The following is a 22,665-nucleotide window of genomic DNA, read 5'->3' as shown; positions in this document are numbered from 1 at the left end:
AATCTGAATTTTAAAAAATTCAGATTGTGCCAAGATTTGTTGCTGCTTTTTCCAGCACATGTACTTCAAGGACTCATTTATGCTGTATGCCTCCTGGACACTCTCACATGATTGGGGCTAGAAAGGTCCAAGAAATCATTTGCAATAAGGCCTCTTTCCTTTGGTCACCTGGATCTTAATTCCAAACAACCTCTGGGGCTTGCCAGTGTAGCTGGTGGTTGAGAATGATGGTTCATTCAGACAGATGGTTCATTCAGTAGAAATGGCCTATGGGCAGACGAGGCAGACAGAAATAGGCATTGGGGAAAAGGCTTAAGTTGATGGGGTTGCCGTCCAAGCGTATATCCTCAAGGGCCTGACGGATGTAACCATGATCTCTGCTATTGCAAAATGTATCTTCGTGCATGATCTGGATGTTGTTGTTCTAGGTAGGGAAACAAAAAGTGAGGAGAGACGATCAAAGGACCAAACTATATGTGATGGTGGCAAATCCATGCATTTAAACTAGTGTTACCAATCTCCAGGTGGGGCCTGGAATTCTCCTGGACTACCCTGGATAAAATGGCATCTTCAGGGTGTGGACTATGGCATCGCATCCCTGCTGAGCTCCCTTGCCTCCCCAAGCTCCAGCCTTCCCAAGCAACTCTCATTTAAACTCAGATATGTTACAACAGCTACTGTTTGCTAACTTGGAAAGGGACCTTCATCACTGAGTTGGCATGTACATGAGTTGGCATGTACATTGCCACCAAGCTCTCAAGGCACAATTAAAGGCAGGCAGGACTGTCCCTCCAGTCATAGGAATAGGTCAGATACTCCATTTGGAACTTGATGTCAAACCATAATTCCCTATTGAGCAGAGGTCAGCTTGAACCTAACCTTAGGTAGAAGGAACACCAGGGCCATTCTCTAGCTTTTCAGATACATGATCATTATACAATTTAGTTTTAGGCAGGTAGCTGTGCTGGGCTGCAACAGAACAGCAGGGGTTGAGTCCAGTGGCACCTTAGAGACCAACAAGATTTTCAGGGCATGAGCTTTTTAGAGTCAGACCTCCCTTCTTCAAATTATACTATCTGGCACCAGTCTTTAACTTAGAACAGCATCTGCCAGTTCAACAGAAAATGGGCAGTATCTCTTTGTTTAGTATGCTTACATACCATTTTCATTTTACAAGCAAAACTGAATATGATTCATAACAATTAATAGAAGAAATCAAGCATGTTCTGAGAGTGTCATCAAAATCCTGTTTGAAAAGACTTTACATAGATTTTTTAAAAATGAGAAAAGCCCTGAACAGACACATCTGTTTCCATAGAATGAGTAGTTTGAACTCCCTTGGGAGAGTCAAAGTGGTAGAGAAGAAGGAAAAGTAGAGATTGAAAAGGCAAAAGATGCAAGAATGGACCTGGAAGCAGAAGAAAGTATTTTTTCCATTCTGTAAAGAAGCTACAAAGATTCCTGACTGGCAAAGAGAGTTGGAGAGGGGAGCCGGCTGGCCAGAGCCTGAACTTCTAGGTTGCTGCAAGGACTAAATTGGGTCTATTAGATCACTAGCATCTAGATTAGATTACTGCAGTGCACTCTCCATGGCACTGCCCTGGAAGATTGTCCAGAAGCTTCAGAATGCAGAGGCCAGAATGCGGACTGGAATGGGTCATTAGGAACATATTGCTTTGGAGGCTCTGCTTTGGGAGCACCCACCATCGGAGGCTAGACAGGTGGCCACCTAAGAAAGGGCCTTCTTGGTCATTGTGTTGAATCTTTGGCACTCCCTCCCCAGGGGGATTGGTCTGTATGCCTCTGTCATTAACTTCTGCCAGTGGATGAAAACTTTTTTTTGTTTTGTTTGGCCTTCCCTCACTAACTCTTATGAATTCTCCTCCCCATTTGTGTGTCTATTTGTTTTGTTTAATTATTTTAAATATTATATATACACTCTGTTTTTCATGTTTAACATGTTTAAAGTCACCACCTTGGGGACCCTGAGTTGGGTCAAAAGGCAGCATAGAAATGCTTTACTCCAGAGGCTGCAGTGCAGCCCAACAGCTACACTTTCCAATTTCTGTGTAAATAATGCTAATCAGGATTTAAGCACATACTTACAGTTTAAAAAGATTTTTCAGCAGTCACAGATTTGTTAAGCTTTTAAAGTCAAATTATAGCCATGCACAGCAGCTACAAAAAGAGGGGGACAGGGACTTAACCCCTGCACCCCACATTGGTTTGCTATTCATCCCCCTCTCACACACACACACACACACACACACACACACACACACACACACACACACACACACACCTCTTGTTAATTCTTTAAAGTAAAAAGACAGGCAAAATATAGATACATTTTTTCTTTAAAAGATATATAGCAGTGAAAGGCCCCTGGTTTCAATTTGCAAAACCATATGGGGTTGAAATAGTAAAACCCACACAACCCTGATCTGAATTGGTGGCTATAATTTGACAAAGCAGGCAGGTGTGGTAAGCAACAATGGAGGAAAGAGCAATGTTTGTTTAGCCAAGCAGATAGGAAGGGGGGTGAATCACAAGGGTGGAAATCGCCAGAAGAAGGCAAAAGAGAGAGCGGGGGAAGAAGCAACAAGCAGAGAGAAGAAGACAGAGCAAGAGAGAGAGAGCAAAAGGAGAGAAGTAGGGGGCCAACCTGGCGGGTGGGATTTCATCTCCTCCATTATTCCTGACTGAGCTCCAACTTGTATTTTGCCATTTGTCAAGTAAATTGACTTCTCATTGTATATACGTTGGTGGGCTCATATTGTTGGTAGTGGTGAGTAATTTATAGCACCTAATCCCGATGGAATCAGACTGTAGGCAGTAGGGGCAGCAGAAGGGACCCCAGTGCTTCACTGTCAGAATCCCATTCAAAGCCTTGCAGTTGTCTGGAGTACTAAAAGGAGAAGTTTCACAAACCAGAAAAATCTCCCTCAAGCCTAGAGATTCTCGACTGCTCTGAAAGCAAACTCTCAAACCCTTCTCTTTTTTCTTGGAGGGTGAGTTTTAAATCAGATGAAAAGAATAGTCAAATGTGCTTACTGGGAAATTAGTATTAGAATAGGGGTTACTGCAGCCCAGAACTGGGTGAGAGGAGACCCATGGCACCCAAGCCTAAGGGGTTCTGACAACACACAAAGGATTTATGATTAGACAGCTTCCCAGGGCCTAAACAGGACATTAGGCTGGTCTCTTCAGAAGGGCACTGGCTGCATGATTGGCTGAGCTGACCAGCTGGACAGCCTGATTCTTGCCAGTTTGGATCAGGGAACTGAGCTGGGACATTCTCTTTTGTAGGGGGCAGAGAACAGGAACAACAAGGGGAAAGTAGCACAAGGTGGATGAAGTCCACCTGGCAAAAGTGTTTGGAAGGTTCAATGACAGGACAGGAGCAGAACCAAGCTAAGTGAAATTAGGGGAGCTCATATCCATGGACAAGATTATGTATGAGCCCAAACTATGGCTCCATCCCTTCTTATTTCTAGTAACCTATAACAAAATGGGAAAGAATGACCAACTGTTTTAATGGTCATTCCATTTGCTATTGCTGTCTCAATATCTAGCTTTCAGGGGTCTCTACCACTGACTCACCTGTAGATGCAGAGACCGCAGTCCCTCAGGCAGGGGCGCTGGGATATAGTCCAGTTTGTTACCAGCTAGATAAAGAAACTGCAGCTTCTTTAGATCCTGAAAGCACAAGAAAGATGCATCAGCCCTCTGTCTGCCCTGATTTTAAAATCAGGCTTCCCATAATCTTACCTTACAAAAGAGAACAGTTTGACTTTGTGTGGTTTAATGAAATACCTTCTAAAAGGATGCAGCTATAGAAACTGTCAGGATTTTACCACCAATGGTTAATTTCTAAAAACACACATGCAAAGAACGTGGAAATCAAGTCCCCAGTACTAATCAGGGCTTTGGTTACTCATAGGCAAGACCAACAATTCCAGTCAATGTCTGCAGAATATAGGATTCAGTCCTCCTAAGCAGCCCACTGAAAAACAGCACTCACAAGTTACAGTGAACACACATGTACAGCGTATTCTTGATTTTTCTTTATATGTCCATTGAGTAATTCTCATGTTACATTCAACAAATGTATAGTGAATGTTTGATTGAAACCACATATTTTTCCAGGTACTGATCCATAATTTCATCTCGAAAGTGAATATATATTGGCTCTTTCTTACAAACAGATGTATGCACATACATGCAGGGTGTAAATGTGTTCACTGAAACATGTGAACAGGGCTATTGTAATTACAGTGAATGCATTTACATCTGTGTACAGTGTATACTTGATTAAACATGCATTGAGTAGTTCAGGGCTGGATCTTGGGTTCCTGGTGCCCAGGACAACACAATTCCGGCCGCCCTCGTGTGCACGCGCAGCGCATGTGCACTCCCAGCACTGTGTGATGACATCACTTCATGACATCATCACGCAGGGCAGCGTGCTGCCAGCGGAGCAGCAACAGCACCAGCGGCTGAGAGGCCGCCGGTGCCACTCGCCTGCCCGGCTGAGGGGGCGGCTGGCTTGCCGTGCGCTCCCTGTCCTGTGGGGCAGGCGAATGGAGCAGGCAGCCTCCCAGCCCTCCATGCCACTTGCTTGGCCCGCAGGACAGGGAGCACACGGCAAGCTGGCCGCCCCCTCAGCTGGGCAGGTGAATGGCATGGAGAGCTGGGAGGCTGCCCGCGCCATTCGCCTGCCCAGCAGGACAAGGAGCGTGCGGCAAGCCAGCTGCCCCCTCAGCTGGGCAGACAAGTGGCGCAGGCAGCCTTCCAGATCTCTGTGCCATTCACCTGCCCGGCTGAGGGGGCGGCCGGCTTGCCACGCACTCCCTGTCCTCCTGGGCAGGCGAATGGCGCGGGTGGCCGCTCAGCCGCCCGCGCTGCCGCTCCCAGCGGCTGGCAGCTGTGCCCAGCACCCCCTCTTTGGCGGCACCGGGGGCAGACTACCCCCCTTCCCCCCCTTGATCCGGCCCTGGAGTAGTTATCATGTTATATTCATTTATTTCACTTTTAGAGGAAATAACATCAGGGTGGTTTGTGCACCGTCCCCTGAAGAAGTGGATATCATGAAACAAGCTGATATTACCGGTCGCTTGTAGGGGGGGGGGGTGGCCTTCGGGGTCCTCTGTTCTTCTCTGTACTCCACCTGGTGACGCCTTACCTTTCAACTGCGCACCCTTCCCCGGTAGCGCCTTCACCTCTCGTCATTGTTTCATTGGAACGCTTTTGCCTTTTGGCAACGACCCTCAGTGTGCAGCTTCAGTGAAATATTTATGGATTGCATTGACTTTGTATGAGAAAGACTATATGCACTACTGAGAGATTGGGTTGAGGGCATACGGTTCTGCGTGAACTGTTCCAAGTATCACCTTATTTGTATGAATGTATTTATTGTCATTGTACATGGATATTGACTAAATTATGTTACTCATTGACTTTAAGTATTATTAAGTGGTTGATTGAGATGTTATAGGTTCCTTGCTGGTATCAGCGCAGGTTTCCATTCCAGGCACAAGGGGAGACAACCACAGATGAACACTAATTTATGATTTAGAACTTAGACTTAAAAAATCTGAGAAAGGTTTACCTGGAAGGCTTCAGGTCGGATACCTGTATTCTGGATCATATTAATTCGGGCATCCAGCTGTACAATGCTAGTGGGCAACTCAGGCAGGGAAGTCAACTTGTTTTCAGGGAGGAAAAGTTCTTGCAAAGAGGGCAGGAGCCGGAAAGAGTCATCATCCACCCAGGAAATAAAGCTGTTTGTCAAGTCAATTCGTTTCAGTTTAGCTGCAGAAAGAGTTCAGAGTCAAAGCTGTCCAGGCATTTCAAGTTCATAAAGCAATCTTTTCCTACTTCCTTTATTATGCATCATCACTTTTCACAAGTGATGCTTGTCTTACTTGAAACGTTACCACACCCACTCCAGCTAGTGCAGGAGACATTGTTCCCTCTGACTATCCCAGTTGCTGGCCCATACTGCCTTGTGACTTTGGGGTGAATTTACATCATGATACAATTAGTGACAGGGTACAGCCATCCTCCCTGTATTGCCTGCCATTCGTCCACCACCATCTCCTTCACCATCTCCCTTTCCCCTCCACCAGATTTTGTTGAAACTGACAGAGTTGGGGAAAGCTTGATTAATTCCTCATAAGTTTTTGAAACAAACTCATAGGCAGACCATGTGATGTCCTTGCTAGATATAGGATTAGAACTAGGTCTGGGTTCAAATCCTCACTTGGCTATGAAGCTCACTTGGTAACCAGGAGGAAGGAAATGGTAATGTTGCAGATGTCCACAGTAATGGAAAAGTGGAATTTAAGGTTCTACAGGATGCAAAAGAAAGAGGAGGCTTGGGCCTGCCAGATTTGAGATTATATTTTGCAGCTAACTGTTTGGTTTGGATGAAGGGATGGATACTGTTAAAAAATAGACAATTACTGGACCTGGAAGGGCATGATGTAAAATTTGGGTGGCATGGGTATCTATGGTATGACAAAGTTAAGGCCAACACAGAGTTTAATAATCATTATGTAAGGCGTGCAATCCTGAGAGTATGGAATAAATACAAACTTAGGTTTTGTTCAAAAATACCTCTCTGGCTGCCATCACAAGAAGCTCATTTTAGAAGGGAAATGGTTAGTCCACCTAAATGGTTAACTTATCAGGATTTATTGAAATTCTCTCAGGACCAAGTTAAAATTAAATCAACAGAGGACTTAGCAGCAGAAGGGCACGCCTGTCAGTGGTTTCCATATATGCAAATTTTGGAGAGATTCAAATTAGACAAGAGTCATTATGACTTTGAAAAATCTAAAACTGAATTTGAAATAGCCCTTTGTACAAATGATGAACATGTTATTTCTAAAATGTATAAACTTTTGTTGAGGTTTGAGATGGAAGAAGAGCAAGTAAAAGAATGTATGATTAAATGGGCGAAAAATTGTGGACACAATATATTAATGGAACAATGGGAAAATACGTGGACAAGAGGGCTGAAATTTACATTAAGCTCCAATATTAAAGAAATTTTTTACAAAATGATGTATCGTTGGTATATGACTCCTGAAAAATTGGCTAGAATGTATAAGGGGGCGACAAATGTATGTTGGAAATGTGCCAAACAAGAAGGGACATTTTTTCATATATGGTGGACATGTAAGAGAGCAAAGAGTTTTTGGTTGCAGATACAATCATTGATTCAGAAGATTTTGAAGATTAAACTTCAGCTGAAACCAGAGAGTTTTCTGTTGGGAATAACAGCCAGCCAGTTGGAAAAAAGCTTTAGAACAGTTTTTTTACTTTATTACAGCAGCAGGAAAACTACAACGTTGCCTACAGTGGAGGAATGGTTGACAAAAGTTTTGGAGTTTGCATCAATAGCAAAACTTATTACATTAATTAGAGAAAGGACATTAGTTAACTTCTTGACTGAATGGAAACCGTTAATAGACTTTTTGCATGAAATGGATAACAAGGATTTGCTGACATCTGCATTTATGGATTAAGAAACAGGAACAATAGAAAAAGGAGGGGTTTTGTGACTAACCTAGAATAAGTGTGACTCTAGAAATGATATATACTCGTTGCAGAGAAAATCGGAACTCAATCTGTAGTGTAATCTAGGGTTTTTTTGCTGTTGTTGTTTTCTTTTCCCTTTCCCTTTTAATTATATAGATATATGTATTGTTAGTGTGTCATGTTTAGAATTGTGTGTATTTTCTTATTCTCTATGTTTATTGTTTATTATGTTATGGTGTATAGTTTATAGTTTAAATAAAGAAAAATGTTAAAAGGGAAAAAAAGGGAAAAAAGGAAAGTGGAATTCGTAAGTGAACTCAAGTGAAATTGGACTAGGTGGCTTAGATAATACACAAAATTTTCACTTTCAGGATTACTGGCAAGAGCAGCTTCAAAAACAACTGTGTTTAAAACATTTCACACACATTATCTCAAGACCTAATTTTACATTCATGGATTCACCCAGTAGGGGAAATAGTGACGCCCTGAGGCTATTTCAGGCAATGGTAACAACATAAAGAGGAAGGCTTAAGTCCTTTATCCCCATGCATCTTGGTACCGATCCAAAGTGGGTCCTAATAACAATAATAACATTCAATTTATATACTGCCCTTCAGGACAACTTAATGCTACACGCAGAGCGGTTTACATAGTGTGTTATTATTATCCTCATGACAATCACCCTGTGAAGTGGATGGGGCTGAGAGAGCTAGAAGCTGTGACTGACCCAAGGTCACCCAGCTGGCTTCAAGCAGAGGAGAGGGGAATCAAACCTGGTTGTCCAGATTAGAGTCCTGCCACTCTTATCCACTACACCAAACTGGCTTTCTCTCTAAGTTTCAACAGGGAACTCCATGTATGCTTGATAGCGCCTGGGTTGGACTCATAAACAGTGTAATGTGTAGTTAGACTCATAGCAATTTTTCCAACAAAGTCAATCCGTATTATCATCATATTACAAATGAGGAGGCTAGGAGATAATGGCTTGTATCTAACCATGCAATTCTGAAGACTTAAGACATTTTCATCAGAGAGGTGGTGATTTCCACCAACTCCTCCCACCTGCTGAACCCTGCCCCTTTATTCCTGGGGGTCAGTGGGTCCTCAGAGACATCATGAGGGGGGAAATGGGGATCTTAAGTCCTCAGAATGTGTGGTTGATACAGGCTAGCAGTTTGCTAGTACTTTATAGTTCATGGAGTTCATGGAGAGGAGAAATTTGAACTGGGAATTTTGTAGCTCTTAGCTACTATGGCACATTGTGCCAGGAAACAATAACAGCACAGGAACTGGCATGCATTTTATATAGTGCTAATAAAATGTTATCAGTAATAGTTTTTGGATTGCAGCTAGGTTTACCAATGTTTTCTTGGCAGAGCTCCTATGGCTTACAGACGGAATCTTAGCAGTTTTATGTTTTTCTTGGCATAGAAATGAAATGATGTGGACAGCTTCATCCACTACAGTTCTGCCTTTTAGGTAGCTTAAGATGCAGGATCCTTGCCAGAAGGAATGTGAAATGTTACTTGCAGGCAGCTCTCGGAAATCTGCATGAGCCAGTATCCTAACACCCCTATACAGCCTTAGGCTAGCTGAGTATATCCTCCTAACAGAGAACATTTTTGTGAGCATTCTCTGCATACCTGATGCAATACTCCTCTTCCTCGAGCATTAAACAGCCATTGTCCTATGAATTTCAATAAACCATTAGCATTATGCCTAGCAAGAAAATTTGGACAAAAAAGGCCGTTCTTTAAACAGATGTGAATTCTCCATTGTGGGAAGTAAGCAAATCTAGTAAAGATATTCAGATTTGCAGAATGTATTTAGTACTGGGAGCTGTGACTTCAATTGTTCATTGCCTTTTTAATGCAGGAGAAGAGCACAGCATCTTTTCCACTCCCAAAACAGCCTTTACCATATTCTCCCAGAGCTTGGTAACATTAGCTATTCTAGTTCTGATATATCAGTAGTTCTGCTATATCAGAAGATATAAACTCAGGGTTCTTTTTCTTCCGCATGCAGTGCAGTGAAGATCAACATAGGACACAGGGTTGAATTAATGTCAGGAAACTAAACTAGAGGTCAGTTTAGTGGTCATACAGTGCCTGTTTCAGCCATTTTTGACTGAGAATAAGACAGCTTCATGGTTGCTATTTGTCAAATGCAAAGGTCACCTTAGCCAATAAAATTTGTGATGTTCCCTTTTGCTTGGAAAGATCAGAAATTGGGTTATTTACCCAGGTTCCTGCTCTTAGATTCACATAACAGAGATGGGTGTTTTCAAAACAACATCCATTTATTAAGAAGAAGATATTGGGATGGAAGCACCTGGTTTCAGGTTAGGAGGACAAGGGAGCTTATGCAGACTACAACGCTAAATAACTGAGCAGGGACTCGGGGACTCCATGCCAAATTCTGCATGAACTCATTCCATTTATATTCTCAACATACTGGGAACGTGATGTCTATACAACAATAAGGCATTTTATAGATGTAGGTGTGTATGTTGACTCCCAGCCTGTTGGAACCCAGCCATCTTCTTCACCCATCACTTCATACACAGGGTCTAGCTTTTAACACAATACTGAAAGCACTCAGAATTTTTGTTTATGTGCCCAAAACTGCATTCTTTTTCAAAAGCTACCATGTTCCTGCTGTTTATGAGAATAGTTCCTAATTTGGTCATGTCAACTGGCCCTAAATTTAAGGCACACCAGATTCATCATCAGAGGTAATCTGCTTTCAGTATAAACAAAGCCCACATTATGAAATGGGATCTAGTGTGAAACCAGATTCTGGCCTTCAGATATTTCCAGCTAAGAAAAATACATAGCAAGTGCATTTCCCATTACTCTCAGTGGATGGGAGTATTTTACATTTGCCTTTGTTCATAACAAGGAAAGTGATTCAATGAGAATGAAGTGTGAATGAGGCAGAAAGATGTATGAATGGTCTTGTCTGTAACAGGTAATGCAATCCTATGCCGTTACTCCAGTCTAAGCCCATATTCTGGATATAGTCCAGAATATCTTTGCATAGGATTGCATTATCAGTTGAGGGTGAAACTGTTGACAGGCTGCAAGAATCTAAAAATTACAACTGGAATCCCCAAAGAGCATAGCGTACTGAGTCCAATGAAGTCCTTGGCTTGAATCCGGTTGATACGATTGAAGCGGGCATAGAAGTATGTGGTCTCGAAGGGCAGAGGAGGGATGTTTTCTAGAGCAGCATCATCACAGTACACAGAGGTTCTGATACACACACAGATCAAGCAGGTGGGAAGACCTAGAGGTGAGAAAGTGTCAGATTACTGCAATATGCAGTTTGTATGACAGGCTTAGAAGACAGTTTGAAAGCTGGAACTGGTACAAAAGGGTACTGCATCTGGCAGCAAGACTGTTGATTGGCAGAAGTTGTAGGAAACAGAACGTATCACCTTTAAAAAATGATCATGGCAGCTGACTGCTTTCTGGATGCAAATCTGCATGATGGCAAAACCCTAAACAGCCAGATTCAGGCTACATGAACCATCTACTCTCTTATGAACGTCTGCCTTTTAAGGTGAGCCACAGAGACCCTGCTCCCTGTGCCCCCCTTTCTGAAGTAATGAGTGGCCATTAAAGAGAGGATCATTGTAACAACCAGATTTAGAACTCTTTCTCACCACCACACATTAAGCTTTTTAAGCCTTTGCAGCCAAGTGTAGATCTTTATTCCACAGACCTTCCTGTTGAGAGGGGACGGGCCCCCTCAATTATCCTTGTCACTTACACTGGCCTTTTAGCGATCACTGCTTCTACTGCAGGCCTCTGAACTATTTTTATGCTGCTGCTCTTATTTTAATGTGAGATGATTTTAATTGTTTATTGATTTTTATATGTTTTATTGTGGAAAGTGAAAGGTGCCCTGGGAGCCAACTTTGCTGCTGGGAATAAAGGATATCAGTGTTTTAAATAATCATGAAGACACACAACAAGATTTTAGATCTAGCTCTTTGCAGAGGCCCTTAGGAATAGCCCTAAGCAGAAGAATAATACGAGTTAATAAATAATTAATAAATTGAATGTGATTTTAAATGTAGAGTAAATAATTTTTTGTGTATATATTTATTACTACTTATTGTTTTAAATTCAAACGTATGTGACATTTCTGTGATTCTTGGTTTGCTGAGCCTGTCTTGTGAATGCTTCAGCATGTCTATGATTGCCTGTGATTACATATGAAGCATAGTGTAGCTGTAACTTAGCAGTTAAGTGGTTGTGAATCAGCACTCTGTTTGTTCGAATCCCACTAATGCCATGAGCTCAGCAGGTGACCACTCCTCTCAGTTCCCGCTCCCCAGCTGTATTTTGGGATTAATAATAACACTGACTTTGTTCATCGCTCTGAATGGGCACTAATCTGTCTGGAAGGGTGATATGTAAGCACACTGTTATCATATTATATCGACTTCATCAGGGAGCTAGTGGAGTGTAGTGATGAGAGTGTTGGACTAGAATCTGAGAGATGCAGATTCAAACACCCACTGTACTGTGGAAGCTTATTGGGTTTCTTTGAGCCAGTCACACACACTCTGCCTAAGCTATGTCATAGTAATAATAATAAAATAATAGTAACATTCAATTTATATACTGCCCCTCAGGACAACTTAACTACCACTCAGAGCGGTTTACAAAGTATGTTATTATTATCCCCACAACAAACACCCTGTGAGGTGGGTGGGACTGAGGGAGCTCCTAGAACCTGTGACTGACCCAAGGTCACCCCGCTGGCTTCAAGGGGAGGAGTGGGGAATCCAACCCAGTGCTCCAGATTAGAGTCATGCCACTCTTAACCACTACACGAAACTGGTTCAATAGTATTGTTTTGAGGGCAAAATGGAGGAGAGAACAATGTAAACCACTTTGAGCCTTCATTGGGGAGAAAAGTAGGCTACAAAGGCCCCTTAATAACTATGAACATAATCTATATATCTAATAGTAAAAAATTCAAATAATAAAGTGACTCGGGGCTTAGATATAGGCTTCCAGAAAAATACAAAACATTTTAATAACAGAAAGGTAACACCACTCCCCCAACTCCAAAGTAACAAGAATGTCTGTACTTGATGGTTTACACACTGGAACAGGCTTGTGTAGTTTCCACATTACTGCTCTCGTTGCTTATATAACGCACCAGCAATGGACATCTACATGACATGTTTCTCTGCCCCAGTACCCTGGCAGGAGGGAGGAATATCTTCTCCCCCATGAATTCTTGCAGTTCCCTTCTTGTAGGCATAAATATACAAATACATCATAGTACACATACCATGTGTGTCCAGGTAAATTCCCATTTCACATAAACCCCACTTCAGTTATCATTTAATAATATCTTCTTTAAAAAAATCCTTGCTTCCCCCTATTTGCAAAAAAGTATTAGTTTCTAGATCAGATCATGGTTTACCTAGGTCAACATTTCACTTCAAGTAATGGCTAGTGAAATGTTTCCAATAGTCACTGGGCATTAAGACTCCAAGCTATTTGGAGTCATCTCAACATCTGTTATTCAGATGTCCACAATCTCTGAGATTACTCTCTGTAGGGGTAAACTCTGTCATGCTGAGACAGGCTGACATCATGCTTGGATAGAGGCACTGCATCTCTTGCTTGAGGGCCCACAAAAATTTGATAACATGAAGAGTTGGATTTTATGAACACAGAATATGAAGTTTCCCACAAGCCATATTGTGTGATGGGATTCAATGTTTGTCTCCGCCACCCCTGATTTTTAGCCATATATTTTGAAAAAACTGAAAGAGGGGTTGGTGGATGGGACTCATAAATTTGCTGTATTATAGATTTTTAATAGAATTTTTTTCCAGAAAAAAATGGTATACATTTAATGTTAAGACTGCTAACATTAGTTTCTAAACAGACAATTTGATTTGTTTAATGGGTTCCAAATGGATTCAAGCTGAAATTAGACATGGGCACAAACAGCAATATGAACAGGAAAAAACCACGAACAGCCCATTCGTCTGTTCGCAAAGAAGTCGTTCATGAGTCCCCATTCCAAACCAACAGGTGGTTGTTGCAAGCCTCGTTCGTTGCGTTCAGCAGCTGTTTGTCAATTCAGAAAGTCTGGCGCCTTTCAATCAGTTCCCCTGGCAACGGCAGGGACTGAACTCTGTCTGAACTCCTTCTGGCTTTCCTTCTGGCTTTAACCCTTCAGCTTCCAGCAGACAGTCCAGTTTTTGCCACTCAGAAGAGAAATAGACAGCAAAGGGGGGACCCATGGATCATACCTTTCCTGGGGGGCAATCTCTCTGAAACTTGGGGGGTCTTCAGAGGACACTGAGGACTATGTCCCCTGGAAATTTGGTGGGTATTGGACATTGAGAAGGTCAGTTTTGTAACCCCTCAAAGTAGCTTCCAACAGGAAGTACAGTTTTTGCCACTGTGAAGAGAAAATGACAGCCAAGGGGGTGACGCAAGCTCTCTCGGTGCTCCCCTGGCAGTGGGAAGGAGCAGCCCCGCGGTGCCAGCTCTGCCCGCTGTCAGAGGGACGAGGAGAGTCTCTCCTCATCCCTCCGACAGCGGACAGAAGTGGTCCCACGGTGGCGACGGCTCTGCCCACTGTCAGAGGACAAGGGGAATCTCTCCTCGTCCCTCTGACAGCAGGCAGAAGCGACCCCGTGGTGGAGTCGGCTCTGCCCGCTGTCAGAGGGATGAGGGGAGTCTCTCCTCATCTCTCTGACAGCGGGCAGAAGCAGCCGTGCGGTGGTACTGGCTCTGCCCACTGTCAGAGGGATGAGGGGAGCCTCCTCGTCCCTCTGACAGTGGGCAGAAGCGGCCCTGTGGCACCAGCTCTGCCGACTGTCAGAGGGACGGAGAGAATCTCTCCATCCCTCTCGCACCCGGCAGCAGCAACCCAGCAGTGCTGGGGTGGGGCAGGGGGTTGGGAGCTGGGGGTTGTGGGGTGTTTAAAGAACCCTGCCCCTTGCACATGGCAGGAAAGGGCCCTTTAAACTATCAGCTGGCAGGCGGCAAGGGGGGAATCCCCCCCTGCCACCTGCCAGCTGATAGTTTAAAGGGATCTTTAAAGGGCCACAAACACAAACACCAAACATGTTCGTTAAGGGGACATGTTCACTTCTGTTTGTTGTTCGTGGATGGCAACGAACAATGAACAGGGTGTTCGTAATTTTTTTCCCGTTTGTGCCCATATCTAGTTGAAATAGACATTTACCTCTTTGTAAGAAAGTTAGTTTCATCATTATATGAGTTTCTTTAACACTCTATCCATTCATGGATTTTTGAAAATGTGTCTTGCTTCCAGTGCCATATTATAGAATGACAGAAATGAAACTGAGATTCAGTTGTTGTTATTCTGGTATGAAAAAGGGTGTAAGACAATTACAATGTCAACTAGGTCTAGTTCTTAAACATGTGCTAAATTCACTTGGGGAAAAAGAAATGAATGAGTCAACTCTAATTAAGACATGGATCACTAGCTGACAACAATCCAAAGAAGGCTGCTTAAAAATGAATCATCTCTGGCCAAGACCAATCCAGAAGCAGCAACGCCTTTAAAATGGATGGGGTTACCGCAAGAAATGTGTTGGCCTTTCATATTTAAAGACACAATATCCAAAGGAAACAGTTATTTTTGCACTCAGAAACCATTGCTGCTCTGTCTGGAGCTAACAGCCCATTGCAGAGTCAAACCAACTGTGGCAACATGACAAGATTCCAAGCAGCAATTAAAACTGCTTGGATTAAAAACAACCCCCCACTCCTATTCAGAGAACTAAACAGACTCCAGATCCATTAGTGGAGGAGTTCAAAGCAGAAAGGCAACAATTTCCTTCAGCCTACTACTTAATTTGTCCCAGTTCAGAGCGACAGAAAATGAATAAAGATATTTATCCCTCGCTACAGGATTTTAATTGTCACTAATCTAATTGCTACTCTGTCCGATTGCCCCTACATCTCTGCTCATTAAAGTGTTGTTTTATTGCTGTTTTTGTTTATTTCCCAGCCGTTCTTTTCTCAGGCACCTCTCACATCTCAAAGAAGAAGCCCCGTCATTTTTACTGAAAAAGAGCACATTCTGGCTTCTCTCAGACTAGGGCTTGCAGGAAAAGAAAAGGGACTGAAGTGAAAGCGATGAGAAAGGAGGGGGTGTTCTCTCTTAAAAACTTCCGACAGAATTTATTCATTTTTTTTAAAATGCATGATCCGCTTTTCTTTCTGTTAAGAAGCTTCTAAGCAACATACAATTAAACATAAACCTAAAAAAAACCCAACATAAAAAGAAATCAGGCAACATAAAAAGCCAATAACAAAAATACAAAAGTTTAGCATTAGCAAGACAATCTCTAAAAATGAAATATTCTTGAAAATATAGAATATTAGAATGCTTTGGCAATATGTAATGTAATTGTTCTAAATATCACACATATTTACATTTTGTTATACATTCCCCAACTATGTCTGTGTATGATTCTTTTTAAGTGATTGTATTCTTTTGGGGAACGAAAAAGATTTTTTTTAAAATAGAGGTGTCATGAGAAAGGGGAGGCATGACTTGGGTTTTTAAGATTTTATTTCTTAGCACAGCAATTTAATTTAAATAATATAGTCATAAAGTTTTATAGAGATATTATAAATGTTCAAAGTAATGAGGAAACACCAGATACATATTATGAGAGAATTATGGGGCAGGGGGATGATGAGGAGAAAGGGAAATGTGAGGGGTTGAGAATGGAAAGTATGAAGGGCTATTTATAAACATTTCTATGAATATATGTAAGAATACAAATCAGGAAAACCAGTGGAAGAAAAATTCCGACTTGAGATCTCTTGTTCCAGTTTAGACAACTTTTCTCAAAAACGGGGCCACTGGGATACAGCTGAAGCTTTTTAAACTGCTGTTTTTACCAGAGAGTTTCCCAACCCCATGTCTCCCTTACACTCTGGGATCATTTAATGTCAAAAGAAAAAGGTTTTGAGAACTGATTGCTCACTCACCCTGATTTGTTATGGGCCCAAAGAGATCTGGCCCCTTAGTCCTGGATGCTGTGGAGCTTGATGGCTTGCTTTGTGGAGCTTCAGCTGGCACAGCTGCTGTGCTCAGGGGTTGTAGAAAATTCTTGGTGGGAGGTGCTAAAGTGCCAACTTCAATCTACAAATATATCATACATGGTTTTCATAATTATAAGGCTCAAAGTTAACACTAACATTTCTATTTTACAGGCATTTCCTAGATCAGAAGTTTACTGGTTAATATTTATTTATTTAAAATGTGTACATCTTACTTTTCTGCACCAAAGGGGCCTCAATATAACTTACAAAGGCCATTCTCACACGGCTTACCAGCCACGGAACATCAAACTAAGCTCCTGGAACGACAGTCTTCCTGGTGCGATTTTGCATGAGAACTGCAGTTCTCGTGCAAAACCGTGCCAGGAAGATGCTGTTGTTCAAGGAGCTTGGCGCAATGTTCCGTGGCCGGTAAGCAGAGTGAAAATGGCCAAAGTAATTGCCAAACTGCAGCTCTCATGCGAAATCACACTAGGAAGACTGTGTTGTTCCGGGAGCTTGGCGTGATGGTCCATGTCCGGTAAGCAGTGTGAAAATGGCCAAAGTCATCAGATCTCAATACAAACAAACATGTGGGTAAAAATATAATAAAACTTTTTTTTAATGCTTAGATCCACTTCTACAGACAGAAGGATTTCTGCCATTGGAGAATGACTTTCTAGCCTCCATCCTCCTAGTACTTATTTCAGGGGGCATTTGGGGCTGCAGATGGGATGGGGAAGATGCAAAAGTTATACTACACTGGTGGAAATCCTTCTGTCTGAAGAAATGTTCCCGTGAATTGAAACCAACAAATGCAAACAGAAACAGGCTAGAAACAGGCTAGGAAGCAGGGACAAAATGAAGTCCTAGTCTTAATTTCTGACAGAATCACATACACAATGTTTTTTTCTGTATACAAACAGCCTTTGGTGAATAACATAACGTGCATGACATTTGATCACAGGTACAACTGTTAACCATTGTGGCCCACAGCTGTGAAATATCCACAGTTTAAAATACTAATGATTGATTCTCACAATACATTTCTCCAGGGACATGCACATGTGTGCCTGAAGATTATAATGTTAGAAGTCAGAACTGCTTCTGTTTATACAGAATATAACGTGAATCAGCCCCCTAGAATTTGGAGGTCCAGCATGCAGTCGATGTGATACTTCTCAGCATTCTCTTCCTGGCACAGGGACAATGGAACCCGCCCCCCTGGGGGGTGAATAGAGACACAGGATTCTTATTTTATTACAGATGCTAATTTCTGTTCTAATCCAGCTGCATTGTACCTTTCCATCCTGACTCTTTTCTTTGCTCCAATACCTTCCACCTCCTGACTGGGATATAAAGGTTCAGGGATCTCCATTCCTCCCTGTATCTAAAGAAGGGGGCTCTGACTCTTGAAAGCTTATACCCTGAAAATCTTTTTGGTCTCTAAGGTGCCACTGGAATCAAATCCTGTGTTTTTGCTTCTCTATTTGCACAGGTAAAGCACTGTACATAAAGCCATTCTCAGGGTTCTACTATAAACATCAAAAACTCAAAAAGCCCCTCTGGCCCTGTCCTCTTTCTAAAAACATTTGGTGGGCACCAGGAAAGGTGTGATAGGAATCATGGTGCCTACGGGCATCATGCTGAACTCTACATTGTCCTTTGATAAATGTGTGCCGGCATTTGCTGAGAGATCCTATCAACTGGGGCCATTAACATTAATGGCTGACTGGGGCCATTAACAGAGAAAGTGTACCTTATCGTCATGTACCTTGGTAACATTCAGATCTGATCACTGTAACACCTTGAGATCGGCTCAGATCCAGAAAGCAGCAGTCAGGAGGGATCCTTATTGAAAGGCACTAGGATGACCATATTAAATGGGTTTGTGTCATTCTGCACTGGCTTCCTATTTGTTTCTGGGCTCAGTACAAGATGTTGGTTTTGACTTCCACGGTTTGTGCCCAGAATTCCTGAAGGACTTCCTCTACCTGTATTGGCTGGGACCCAAGGAAGGACCTTCTCAGTTACTGCTTACTGATCAGGGAGTTCCCTTCCTCAAGAGTCAAGAGTGGGGCTCCCACTTTGAAAATCTTCTGGACTGAAGATGTTTGTTTTCCAGGGTTTTGAGTTAGACTGACTAGTAGCACTGTGGGGTTTTTTATGGTGTTTGCTGAAATATGTTCTTTCTTTTTATGTGTTATATACTTTTTGTGATGCTGATTTTTATCTGCTACAATTATCTATGATTGTAGACAACCTTGGGGACTACGTGTGATTGAAAAGCAGTTGTCATGTCTGCCTACCACTCATCCATGCCATTCATATATTCTCTGCTCTCTGTATTGATTTGATCACACTGTGTACCTGTATGCTCTCATATTATGCTCATATACTACAATAACAACAACAACAACATCATTCGATTTATATACCGCCCTCCAGGACAACTTAATGCCCACTCAGAGGGGTTTACAAAGTATGCCATTATTATCCCCACAACAAAACACCCTGTGAGGTGGGTGGGGCAGAGAGAGCTCCAGATAACTGTGACTCGCCCAAGGTCACCCAGATGGCTTCAAGTGGAGGAGTGGGGAATCAAACCTGGCTCTCCAGATTAGAGTCCTGTGCTCTTAACCACTATACCAAACTGGCTTTCACTCTTGAAAGCTTATACCCTGAAAATCTTTTTGGTCTCTAAGATGCCACTGGAATCAAATCCTGTGTTTTTGCTTCTCTATTTGCACAGGTTGTAACCATTATAATTATGCCATCTTTGGCCTGCCTGAAAATGAAAGTACTAATGCTGCGCCTGTTATCTCTGGAGTCTGCTTGTTGACCTTGCAGCTGTCCTGTCTCTTTTCCCAAGAGACAGAGGGAGTTGGATTCCTTGTAATCTTTTACCTTTCTCTGCCCAGACAAAGCTGTGTTCTCACGAGACTGTGGGATTTTCGCGCCTAATTTCTAACTGCCCAAGGGGAAGGAGGGAATCATGCTCCTTATATCAAAATGCATATGTTTGTATCTTCATTCCTGCCAACTTACCCATCTTTGGATGTACCTGTGAACTTAATGGATTTCTATAATAAAACCTTTTCATCCAAGACCCTGGAGTGCTTGCTGTGAGGCGTTTGGGGATCTATCTGCCATGGACTGCCATCCCTAGAACTGACAGCAGTTCAGTAAAGTACTAAATTAAATAAATTTGACTATAGAGGATCAAGGGAGATGCACACATTTGGCTGATGGAAGCTGCTCTACAATTCCTCCTGGGGTAAAGAAATCTGAAAATCTGATGCCGCCATCATAGAGGCAAATGGCTGCATCCATCGAAATTTACAGTAACCCACATTCTGCAAATTATATGAATTATATGAATTTGCATATTTTCCCATCTTATTTTCCCCAAAGCTTCTGGTTTTCAAAGTATTAGGAATATTTTACCAAGAATTGGGAGAATGTAAGACTATGGAGATTGGGGGTGGGACAGAGATGGGTATGGGAAGGGAAGGGACAAGGAATGAAGAGCATCAACATGATAAATTTTTTTCTGGATACCAGATTACTTTCATGGAAATTTTTGATCACATCAAATAGGCAAGGTCCTTATTTTTCTGTACCTTTGGTGCCAAGTCCCCATAATCATAAATATCCTCATAATTATTAAGATCAATTATTTCCTCATAATTGTCCAGGCTGAGGTCATAGCTGTTTAGAACCAGGTTGTCATAAGATGGAATGTCAATTTTCAGCTTCTTTTTCTTCCCATCATCCTTAGACAGAGCTGCTGGAGCTAGTGCAAAAGTCAGGGCAGATATTGCATTCATCAAAGCTGCAGTTTGCATCCTGGCTCTGGCTAAGAAGTGGGGAGAAACGACAGTAAGCATCATTTTTTGAAAGGCAAAAGGAATAAAATGCCATTTTCTATTCAGATATAGATTCTCCAGTGTGCACTTTTGGCACATCAACCCTGCATTCATACAATGAAAAGAACAGCACTCTCCATCCCACCCCATTGAGTAGATTAGTAGATGGGAGGGCATTTCAACATCTAACTGTCAAAGTTCACCAAAGCTTAGCTGTAGACTCTGTTTTCAGAATATGAGTAGGAATAACAAAGCTAGCACTACCTTTTGAGCAAACACCACCAGCCCAGCCCAGCCAATTCTCTCCCCTGCACATCTTGGATTGGCTTCCAGACAACTCTTATGTTAGAGCTTAAGCACAGGAAGTTATTGAAGCAGCAGGGCTAAAAAGGCCCTATCCCCAGGTTAAAGGCCATCTCCAGGAGAGTATATCCATTAGTATAGTCCCAGTCCCTGTTTTTTCAGCTTCCTTTCTGCTTAACTGTCACATCTCTATCCCTGCTTTCTTTGCAATTGGATATCTGGCTTTCTTGCTCCAACTTGTCAAGCCTTTGCTTTAGCTCCTTATTATTATACCTTCTGTTGCTTTCAGAGCTTGTCTGACCTTGCCCTGCAGTGTTTTCAATAGATGCTCCTTTACAAGCTTCATACAGAGAGACTGGGGGCTTCATAGCTGCAGAGAACAAATGGCTGAAGCTTCCAGCCCTGGGGGATTAACACGCTCCTTCCTCTTTCAGTCATTTTCTCATGCTTGAATGTTCTACTGTGCTGGAGGAGCCCAGGGTAGAGTCACCTTGGCTCACAGAATAGCTTTGACAATTTAATAGTCAAGCTTGAAAGGACATTCTGGCCCACAGTGGCAAAGCAGGAGGCAGCTTCAAAAATAGAGAGACCGGGTTTGCACCATCAATGGAAATGCTGAGATGCTGTTAACTTGGCAAACTACAGGTCACCAATTATTGCTTATTGCCTAGGTCCTGTCCTGCATTTCCACACACACAAGCATACCCCGTAGTGCTTGAATCCTAACATTAATCCAAATGGAATATTGAAAGCTACAGCAAATGAACCTGAGGTGATTAGGAGGCGCTGCACAAGGTCATTTTATTTGCTAGGGCAACGGGAGTTATTTGGGATTTTATTGTACTTTGTGTTTTCAAACTTGAATTTGTAAGCTCCCCTTGCAGGAACTTGGTAGCCCTACAGCAAATTTAGTGTGGCAAAGGCCTTTAAAGGGGCAGCAAAGAGTACTTAACAGTTAGGAACCAGCCTCTCTCTCATATTTTTTTCCGTAACATTAAAAATACAAGCCCTCATTGGCAATTGGCCTGATGGGAAGAAAACTGGTCCTGCCTGTGGAGAACCAGGCAACCTGAGGCAACATTAAGCTAGCTCAAAACATAATCAGGATTTTCTACCAACCTATCCCTACTCCCAGCATGACAATGTGCTTTTGGCCTTTGGAAATTTTCATGAGCAGTTTGTAATGTGACATAGGGGAGACCTTAAAAGAAGTGATCATGGGTTCATCTGCACACATAAGTCCCTATATGTTCCAAAAAGAACTCCATAGAACACCCAAGCTTCATAACATTCCATGGAAAATACAGGGGGCCCTTGGATACACAAACTATATATTATTTTCAGTAGGGGAAAACTAAAAATGCAGCTAGGCAAAATGTGAGAGGTATATTTTAAGGTTAAAAAGCAACTGCCGGGGCCCACAACAGAAACTCCCTCAAGGTGGTTTGAGCCCTAATAAGGGGAAAAGATGGGTCCCCATATTATAATAGTCTTTATTCCTTACCAGAGTTAACACGAGTTCAAGGAAGACAATTTCTATCAATAAAACAGCTTCATGGGAAATGCTGTCACCCCAATCCAAACAGCTGCCATTTAATTTTACAAAAATTCTGGAGAACTAATTAAAGATTTCCCACATTTCCTGTAGATACACCCAAACTATATGTCACTCTCAACATCAGGGCTGGCGCGCCTATGGAGGCCAGGTAGGCGGTGGCCTCGGGTGCGCGGGCACTGGAGGGGCGCTGGAGGGGGTGTTGGGGCCAGAGGCGCGCGCAGCGAAGCTGGCATGACTGGGCTGCAGCTACTGCTGCAGCCAGCCAGCCAGCCTCTTGCTGCCGCCGCCGCCGCCATACACCCCAGCCGGGCGCAGCCTC

General features: G+C 42.6%; 1 protein-coding gene across 1 annotated transcript; it reads right to left on the bottom strand.

Moving 5' to 3' along the window:
• Positions 1 to 253: 253 nt before the first annotated feature.
• Positions 254 to 20,464, bottom strand: OPTC (opticin). The gene is made up of 6 exons (XM_054981600.1): positions 20,240 to 20,464; positions 16,566 to 16,719; positions 10,678 to 10,836; positions 5,612 to 5,814; positions 3,604 to 3,699; positions 254 to 424 (listed from the first exon to the last, which is right to left on the bottom strand). Exons 1-6 carry the CDS (start codon positions 20,462 to 20,464, stop codon positions 254 to 256), a joined length of 1,008 nt encoding a protein of 335 aa, XP_054837575.1.
• Positions 20,465 to 22,665: the final 2,201 nt, after the last annotated feature.

This window comes from Eublepharis macularius, chromosome 5, assembly GCF_028583425.1.
Source record: "Eublepharis macularius isolate TG4126 chromosome 5, MPM_Emac_v1.0, whole genome shotgun sequence".
Lineage (NCBI taxonomy): Eukaryota > Metazoa > Chordata > Lepidosauria > Squamata > Eublepharidae > Eublepharis > Eublepharis macularius.
Note: the sequence above shows the minus strand (reverse complement) of the source record. Positions and strands in the feature narration are given on the sequence as shown.